Raw genomic sequence first — 9,567 nt, 5'->3', positions numbered from 1 at the left:
AGACAGAGGAATCAGAGGTCGCCTTTCACTGTAAAAACATCTACTTTTGACGTCTTTGGGAAAGAACATGCCGTGTTAGTGCAACAGTAGGCAGGATCAAGGAAAGGGGGAGGAAAAAAGAGGGTAAATATTCAGAGAGAACACACAGCCCAGTAGTGGAGTTTGACCAAAACAAGGTATTAAGGGGCAGAGGGATGATTAAAGAAAGAAAATGAGATCTAAGACTCTTAGTGCCTGTTCTAAAGACAGAGAGAGAATTACACTCTACAAGACTAACAAATACAAAGGAAGGGAGATCTCATTTAAAGCAAATGAAGAAGCGCGACAATTTATTCCATCCCTTCTCCATTCATGTCACAGATTGACCCAATGGAGGAGTGATAGAAATAATTTGCCCACTCAAACCCACACGGGCCTTTTGAGTTCATGGTTAGCCATAGACATTTCTATCTAATGGCAACAGCCAAAGAAGCAAGGGAAGCTCACTCTAGGGAGGAAGCAGCGTTATCCATCAACATTTGTTACTGGATCTAACAGTCATACAGCACATCACAGTTGTGGAGCAGTGAGCCTGTCGGACACCGGTCCCTCCATGACAGCAGTGCTCAGCAGCGGAAGGGTATAGAAAGGTTGACCCACCACAGAGTTGCCCTGCCACAGGGAGCGCGTTACCTGATACTTCACCCTGCGAAGCGCCGGTACGGCCGATGTTGGTGAGCAGGTGGTCGATGTTGGGGACAGGCTGAGACTCCACCGCACTCTCTTCCTGGGACACCGTCTGGAATGAAAGAAGGACCAGATTTACTCAGATTGCATTGTGAGGACAATTTGTATGCTTTTTTGCACGTCGGTTTCTTAAGCTAAGAGCCCTTTCATCAACAAAAGCAAATGCAAACTGTGTGCTTCAGTTTTAAGAATAATCTATCCAGGCTGGTCTGTAAACTGACTGATATTCTAGGATGGAAAACCCTCTCCTTTGCTTTCCTGACTTGCTGGCGGTGATGCCTGTGTCTTGCAGCAACAATAGCAGCCACTCTGAATGGTCAAAAAGTCTTCACACCGCCGTTGAAAGGACTTTAAATGCACTACAAAAATCTGGGTGACTTGGTGTTGTGAAGTGTCAGTGAATTGGCAGCAATCTTGATTTGCATGGCCTCATTTACAAATAACTACTGTGTGGGCAAAATAAAGAGATTTACATATAATTTACATATGCATGTTGCTGACAGGCCCAAAAAGGCTTTATTTTTTGACCTGCGCTATTAGGCCAGCTGTCCATTCATTATGCACGATTAGTGAATAGCAGGGCATGCTGATTTGGTCATTTTGGTGATGTAGCACCTGCTCTTTCCTGCACAAACCTTTATTGAAACTGGGCCTTTATCACTTCCACTTTGACATAATATCAGAAACAACAAAAGGACATTTAAGATATCTGTTAACTTGTTAATGTATCCAGTTTATGAGCCTATATACAGTACAGGTTTAAACAACACGGCACTTCTTATGATACCCTGAAGAAACATAGCATATATTTTGATCCTCCTTTTTGTTGTAATAGAGACTTTTTCAGACAAGGGTAAGACAGAAGAAGAGAATTGTATGGCAGTGATGTCTGTACCCACCACTGGCTCTCCGTTGCCATCCTCAGTGAAAAACCAGTCATACTAGAAGAAGAGGAAGAAGAAAAAAAAAAGAAGAAATTAATTGTTATGCTTTACATGTTGGAATCTGGTTTAATACTCAGGAAAGGCCATGCAGAGGACACCTAAAGATGTGGGGCTCACATTTTGAATGAGTGTCTCCACTATCTTGTACTGGTCTGGCATGTGTGTCACCATGTGGGTCATGTTGTCCTCTGAAGTGCGCACCAGAGTGGGACCGAACACGATGGCCAGGTTCCTTGGCTCCATCTAACACAAACACACACAGAATAGTACTTAAAACAATTTTCAATACCAAAAAAAGTTCCCTAACCTTAACCCTAATCCTAACCCTTTATGGCATAATTTAACATAGGACCTGTTAATGTAAAGTTACCCAAATTATTATAACTGTCAGCACTGTGGAAATTTGACTAACAATATTTGAAAAACTCTCTGTCTGGTTGTCAACAGAATCAAACTTTAGAACTTTAGAACTCCTGTCTACTTCCTGGTGTAAATGATGTCACCTACACCCAGGGGTTAATGAAAGCTCTGATTGGTCAACAGTATACATAGTTAATCAGGTGTCCCATAGTCTGTCAGACAATTAGCCAGCCAGCTACTTGCCAAACTAGCCAAAATCTCCATGCCTCCATTGCTGCTGGGTGTCGAATATCCAACACTGGATATTGGATGAATGAATGAACTGAATAAAATGATGCTTTTTGTGTTAGAGATCTATATCAAACTTTTCCTGCCTGAGTTGAATTTATTGGACTGGATCTTTAGGAATAATGGAATAAAACCACTAGGTCACATACCTTATTCTTCTCAGAGTTTTCAGCCACAGTTTTCAGATGAGCTGAGAGGAACTTGAGAGTCTCATAATGATGACTTGGCAACTCATGAAGCTGTAAGGAAACAGAGAGAACATGCTGACATGATACTACAGCAGAGGAAACAGAGGTGGACCAACACAAGAATTAATTTTCAAAGCAACCCACCAGCCTCTTGAGCACTTTGAGTCTCTCCACTGGGTCTTCTATTCTGTTGGCCTCTATGAAGTCTGCATACTTATCTGCAGGGAGAAATGGACAATGAAGACACAGACTGGAAGCAACAAATGTCAGCGTTTTACTAGGTTGTAATTCTCATTTTCAACCACTAGATGGCACACAGACACTTTGCTATGATCTGGCAAGGAAAAAAAGTGACTTACCATTGGTGAACAAAGGCTCTGGAAGCTTACGGAAGAAGGACTTCAGTAAACTACTGATCACATTCAGGTCCCTCCATTTCTGTCAAATGGGAGATTTTAGGTAAGATGGGAAATTATGCAGCAAATGAGAGCAAAGTGGAAATTTCTCCACCATGCATAATAATTCTGGGTTCACATCCATTGTCACAACACTGTAGCTCTGACCACTGCACTCCATACTATTAGTTATTTGTAATGTTGGTGATCTAAAGACCTACGCTTATTCTACTGTTGCATTCAGTGTAAGTCTCTCTGGATAAAAGCATCAGCTAAATGCCTAAAATGTAATATAAATGTACAAAAATATTTACAGAATGCTAAATAAATGTATGGAGAATGTCAAAATGTCTTTCAGTCCTGCGCACAGTTATATTTATCCCGATGTGTGACTCCACAGGGAGCGAAAATAAGGCCACAGAGGATCGATCGAGTAGCACTCACATCGTCCTGGATATCGATGTCATTCATGCCCTTGTTATTGAGCTCCTCTTGCATGTTGGAGATGGCTGCGTTGTTTCCCGGGACTCTGTAGATGCCGGTGTACTCCAGCCCCCTCTCCTCCACCAGCTTACAGCAAACCTCCACAATCAGAGGCACAAACTACAACACACATAGATAAAGGGACAATTTAGGCTTTTGGACATACAGTATGCCACCACGTTGAGCAGAAAGGCCTATTCAAGAGCAAAAACTCAACAAAATCTCACAACTGGAATAGAGTGGTCAAAATCCACAAAGGAAGCATACTCCAACCAACAACAATCATGCAGTGCTTAATGTATGAATTTTGTTTTACTATTGTGTAAAATTAACCTTGCACCCTTACATTTCCCCTTAAATCTCCTCTTAAATAGCTTCAAAGTTTCCATACTGTACAACAATGTCACATGCATAATATATTCTGCATCTGCTCGTTCCAACGCTTCATTGAAGCTATAGCTGCTCATATTGAGTGAAATATTCAAACCCAATGTGCCATTTTTTTTTATGGTTGCACCATTACAAAAAAGGAATGTTTGTGCACCATTTTATACACATTTCCCTGTAATTCAGCATGACATATTTGGTATCTTTGGAAACCTTGGGGTCTTGACTAGAATCTAAAATAAAGTTCTGTGGGTTTGAACAAAGCTTGGCTGCGAAAAGTGTTTGTAATGATGCATGCAGGTAGAAGTGGTTTAACTGCACTCATGAGGTTGTGAGTCCTACCCTGTTGTTCTGTGCAGGAGGACAGTCATCCAGTCTCACGCCAAACGTGACTCCAGGAGACGGCTTCTTCTCGAAGGGTTTCCTCATCAGCCCCGGGATTCCCTTCCTCCACGTTCCCTTGTCCTTGGGCGGGCTGGTGTCATCTGGGAGCAGAGTGAAACATACCATGAGAAAAACGCAAAAATTCTGAAGAGAATGAATCAGTATTGTGTATTTGAAATTCTTGGCTGAAGATATGATGCAAACTTTTAGGCTCAGAGTAAATACCAAGTAAAATTGTTTCCATGGTGGAAGACATTCATAGTGCTTAGAAGAAATACATCTTAAGCTTGGAATTATAAGGTTCTATCTGCCTTTTTTGTTATCAAAATTTAGTTATCCACATATTCATGATCTTTGAATATTACTTTACAATTGTGTGGTGTTATTTTGCTTTTTGAAGAAACCTTTTGGGGTTAAATATTTACAAAGATAGAAAGTACATAACAGTTTTGCAAGCTGGTATGTTGAATCTTTGATGCTCAATATCTCAAAACTGCACTCCACCTTCTTATCTTAAGCTCAGGAAATATCAGAGTCTCCCATAGAGAAAGAGTGTTGCATCTGAGGATCGTCTCCTACCTTTGTGCATGTTCTTCCTCTCCTGCTCGGGTTTGGGTGAGTGCGGACTCGTTGCTTTGGTCTCTCCTTTCCCTCCCAGCAGCGTCTGCCTGATGCTTAGGGACTGGCGTGACGGTTTGGGCGACGGCTCCGTCTTGCTGCCTGTCGGGCTGAGTGAGACACGCAAACAAAAAGATGAGCTTCCTCGACAGGCATCCGATCGGATCTAACCGTGCAGCGCTGTGACGTTCTCCAAAAGTGTGAAGACCTTCCCCTCCTTCTCTCCTTCCCTTCTCTTTCCTCTTCCCCTCCCTGCTTACCTCATCAAGGTGTTGTACTCCTTGATCTTCCGGCTGATGAGGTCACGGCTGGTAAAGGCTGCGTTCTAAAATCAGAATAAAAAAAAAGGAGGGAAGGAAAGGGGGAAGAGAACAGAAAGGACAGAGGACACACAAAGATGATGGTTAACTCATCAGCCGACCCTCCCCCCACTCTAACAGGCCATACACTAACAGACCTTTATATAACCTGCTGCTATCAGGTGACATAGGTAAGTCCAGTGGAATGCCATAGGAAAGACGTAGTGTGGTTAGGGACTCAAAAGAGGGGAAAGAGGGGCTTGGATTTCTAGTGGGGGAAGACCTGCGGTGGTGTCAGCCTATTTTAAGACACAGCGGAGTAAGGAGCATAATGTAAAGTATATTGTATTATACTTGTTGTGTTGCGTGACCCATATTCTATTACCGTAGTTGAACCTTGCAGCAGCTAGCATTAAGTGCCCAATATACAGTATGTCCTCAATATATGCCCAATAATGTTAGTTTCTTTTTTTTGCAAGTGTAGATGGGAAACCTTCCCAGCAAGAGGCAACAAAGTGAGACACACACAAAAAATTGACAAAAAGGTTGCGCTCCTACTTTGGCCACTTTTAAAACTAGACTCAAAACCTTTTTGTTCTGCACTGCCTATGCAACTTGATCTTTATTCTCTTTTTATGCATTTTAATTCTTTATTTATTCATTCTTATTATCTCTTTTTATGCATTTTAATTCTTTATTTCTCATCTTATGTCTTTATATACGTTGTGTAAAGCACTTTGAATTGCTTTTGTGTACGAAATGTCCTATATAAATAAACTTGCCTTGCCTGTGTATCACTGCCTTTCTGTGCGCAATAATTGATCACTGTCTCATCGGTGTGAATACTTGGTCCTCACCTCCTCATCCAGGTTGCTTTTCTCCTGTATGACCCTGATCCAGGCCAGCATGTCTTCTCGGTCCTCGGCCTGGAACAGATACTCGCAGTCCGACGTTGTGAGCCGCAGCACATTCTTACGCTTCGTGTCGCTGTAGGAGATGTCGATCAGACAGGCCTTGATGCTGATTGGCAGGGGCTCGTCCACCGCTTGGCAGTTGGCATGGGCCTGTCCCTCCTTTTTGTCTTTATACAGGCAGAGGGTGTGGCCTCTCAACACTGCGTACATCTGTTTCCACGGACGCATACCGCCTCCGACACGCTGCAGAGAGAGGTGGTGAGGAAGAGATGGTTTTGGCAAAGTAAAATGGAAGGAATTAAACTGTAATCTTTTTGCAGTCATGTCAGAAACATGCCTATTGTTGCTATCTTGAGGCATAATTCCTGCCTCGAGGAAAATATGAAAGGGTCAGACACAATGAGGTCAGAGGGAGCCAAGAGTTCAAACTAGTCAAAGAAGTCAGTTATACAAAGGTAAGTGGATACACTCTGAAAACAAGGGCATCCCTTATCAATCTCGCTACTGTTTACAAACCATGTCATAGGTCATGTAATGCTTTGACCCCTTGTGTGCAGGTGTGTAGATGTGTTACATGTCAACGTGTGTGTGAATGTATCAGTTCACAGATGTGAGGGTGATAGGTGTGTGTGTGTGTAGAGTCAGTACACACCTTGCTCTTGTCTGTGTTGAACTGTTTGAAATGCAGCAAACCCTCCTTGGTGGCGTCACAGAAGACGTCCGATGAAGAGTCTCTCCTGGACCCTGAATCTTCTGATGACCTGTCCACAGCCTGTGATCAAGTGACAAAACAACATAAAGCTTAAAATATTTTTTGAACACTACAAAGGCTAATGGATTTTGGAGGTCTAAGAGAAAACCAAGACACCATCAGTTGGGTGTAAACAGAATTATAGCCACTTTTTCCTTGTGTGATTTTGAAAATCTAATAACACTGGTTTGGAAGTGGCTCTAGGAAAAGTCATAGAGGAACATTTTAAAAGCCAAGATAATTCTAAAACTCAAAACAATTGATTGATGACAGCTTGGTCTTTCTAGTGTCAAAGAAATGATAATATTGGAGGCAATGGTGGCCTGGAGACTAAAGAAGCAGTTTTGCTGGTTCAAACACCCAGACCAGGTGGGAAAATCTGGGTGGGCAAAGTGAATGAGTAATATAGTAATGAGCAATATAAAGTTGTGGTTATACTGGGCAGCTACCAGGTGTAAATGTGTGGAACTGTATGAACGGAAAGTTGTTGCTGCAAAAGAGCAAATTTCCCTGGATAAATAAAGGTTTAAATAAATACACACAAATAGGTGTCTACTCCCTAAAAGAGTAGCAGAGCTGAGAGAGAAACAAGCTAACTGGGGCACATGTGACTCCAGCGGCTGCGGTTTTAACCACCAGGCGAATCAAGTGTTTACTGAAAAGCCTTTATAAGATATTGCTTTTATAGTTGCTCCTATTTTCCATAATATATTCCACTTCAATAGGAGCCTTTCAGAGGAGTTTTATCTTCTGGGTGTGAATCAATGAGCTGCCAAACCTCCGGGCAGGAAATGCAGATAAACCAATGACGTGTGGCAGGTAAGGACAGGCGCTACTGAGCTGAGAAACCAACTCCTGTTTGGTATGATGTAGACTGGACTCACCTTCTTAAGACCCTTCAGACCCGGTATTAAAGACCTCCTGAATGTGAGAGAAAAAAAATATGATATTTAACAAATTATCTGAGATGAGTAAAAGCAAAGTGCAAGGACCAGACAGTACTTCAAACAGAATTGAAGAGTTTTATTCCAAAATGAGATATCCACCATCTGAAAAGGGGAACAATTAATTAATTGCACAAAATTATAACTAATTCTGGTACTTTTTAAGGGACAGTAGGTCACTTTTTAACAGACTGGATTAGCTATATTTTAGAGATCATGAATAATGAACTTTGGGCAATGATTTTTTACCCCCAATTTTTTTTTTCATTCCTGTTTGTGAAACTCCTGTAAGTAGAACTCACCCTCTGCCTTCTTCCCGGTAGTTATCCAGCCCCTCATCATAAGACTTTGACCGCTCTGTTTTGGTACCAGAATCTGACTCAATAATTGTGAGACGGAGAGAATCTATTAAGAGAGGGTCAGACAGTTATTCGCGATTGTCCATTACATGCAATTCAAACACAGGAATTAACGTCAGATCTACTGTGCTGTCTTGACATGCTCGTACCTTGGTCATGTGACAGCTGGCGTCGCATGAAGGGGGCTGGCGAGGTGGGGCTGGGTGGGATGGTGGTGATGATGGGCGTTCCAGATATCACAGCAGAGGCAAGAATGTGTGTGCTGTCCTGGTCAATACTGGGACTGGACGGTTCGTCTAAAAACGGAAAGAGAGGAATTCAGTTACAATGCCGAACGAGAACACACTGAACTTTTTGACGAGAAGATGATAGTAGGCCAGGATGACTGTCTGGCAGGTAATATCATATTGTATCCTGGCCAACTCATCCGACGGTGACAATGTCTAATTCATCTCTGCTATCTCAGCTTGAATAAATGCACAGCCAGACAGCAATAAAACGCTATGATAAGGACGCATGAGGCGAAGGAAAGTCCCACGAAATGATGCAGACAGAGACGCAGTCAGAGAGTCGATGGGCGTTTCCATTCAGATAACCAAAAGCACACCTTTACTTTTCAACACACACACACACACACACACACACAGGAAGGAAAGTGAGCTATCATTACATCATTCACAGACGACGCCACGTCACTGCCTCTGATATCATGCAATATCAACAAGACGGCAAGCCCTAAAAACAAATGAGGAGAGAAGTACAATGGACAGAATCATTAGATCCAGTAATGAACCATATCTGCAACTGCATATGGTGACTAAGCCTGGCTCTGTCGTGTGTCTGCTCTCTGTATTTTTGAATGAGGAACAGGTCAGGCAAGTGATGAACAGCTGTACTGTATAATGTGAAAGCAAATGCAGCACTATCAACACTAAACACTGTCTATTTAAAACAAAATTGGGCTAGATTCAGCTTAGGGTTAAGATTATGTTTAGGGTTTGATTTCAGTTAACCCAGCAGCTGAGACAGGAAATAGTACTGTTACGCAGAGCACTACTTATTGTCTATGGCGGGCAAGCACCAAAACACCTACTGGGCAACTAAATGTGTTACAGTAGACCGCTAAATTATTATGCCCTAACATTTTTTTGTGGGATAGTTTCAAGCCTTTCAGCATGATCATTTCCTTGCGGGCATTGTAGGCTATGTGTCACTGTTGTTCAACTCTGTGAATAACCCACATTGCATTTATTGCCCAAAAATATTTCATTACCCCCCCCCCACCCTCAAACCCCACAGACTGCTCCCATGACGCTGGAAACTTCATTCCTGCCAAGCCAGGCAGATGCTGCCCATTTCACTTAATCATTTGTTTGTGTATCTCGAAATCTGTTTCTGGGAAAACAGCGGCAACCAGTGATGTCTGACACGTACAATTACCATTTATTTTTTCAGGGGTTGTCAGTTTCAGACATCAGGATAGATCGACCTTTTAACAGAAGATGCAGAACAATACAAGTTATTGTT

General features: G+C 42.3%; 1 protein-coding gene across 1 annotated transcript in view; it reads right to left on the bottom strand.

Annotated features, from left to right (window-relative positions):
• Window positions 1–639: 639 nt before the first annotated feature.
• arhgap21a (Rho GTPase activating protein 21a) overlaps window positions 640–9,567 on the bottom strand; it is a gene marked incomplete at its 3' end in the record, with an annotated part of 70,673 nt that continues 61,745 nt past the window's right edge. The window contains exons 8-22 of the mRNA XM_071541836.1: window positions 8,190–8,336; window positions 7,984–8,056; window positions 7,622–7,658; window positions 6,639–6,758; window positions 5,930–6,229; window positions 5,034–5,098; window positions 4,735–4,883; window positions 4,114–4,256; window positions 3,346–3,504; window positions 2,866–2,944; window positions 2,651–2,724; window positions 2,468–2,557; window positions 1,788–1,913; window positions 1,626–1,667; window positions 640–778 (exon numbers count right to left, since the gene is read on the bottom strand). Coding sequence (XP_071397937.1) covers window positions 640–778; window positions 1,626–1,667; window positions 1,788–1,913; window positions 2,468–2,557; window positions 2,651–2,724; window positions 2,866–2,944; window positions 3,346–3,504; window positions 4,114–4,256; window positions 4,735–4,883; window positions 5,034–5,098; window positions 5,930–6,229; window positions 6,639–6,758; window positions 7,622–7,658; window positions 7,984–8,056; window positions 8,190–8,336 — 1,743 coding nt within the window. The remainder of the gene's footprint in view (window positions 779–1,625; window positions 1,668–1,787; window positions 1,914–2,467; window positions 2,558–2,650; window positions 2,725–2,865; window positions 2,945–3,345; window positions 3,505–4,113; window positions 4,257–4,734; window positions 4,884–5,033; window positions 5,099–5,929; window positions 6,230–6,638; window positions 6,759–7,621; window positions 7,659–7,983; window positions 8,057–8,189; window positions 8,337–9,567) is intronic.

This window comes from Centroberyx affinis, unplaced genomic scaffold (genome assembly GCF_046629955.1).
Source record: "Centroberyx affinis isolate AG114_WGS23_722 - 3 ecotype Tasmania unplaced genomic scaffold, CSIRO-AGI_Caff_v1 ptg003958l_1, whole genome shotgun sequence".
Taxonomy (NCBI): domain Eukaryota; kingdom Metazoa; phylum Chordata; class Actinopteri; order Beryciformes; family Berycidae; genus Centroberyx; species Centroberyx affinis.
The sequence above is the reverse complement of the archived record's forward strand: the minus strand, read 5'-3'. Positions and strand labels throughout refer to the sequence as shown.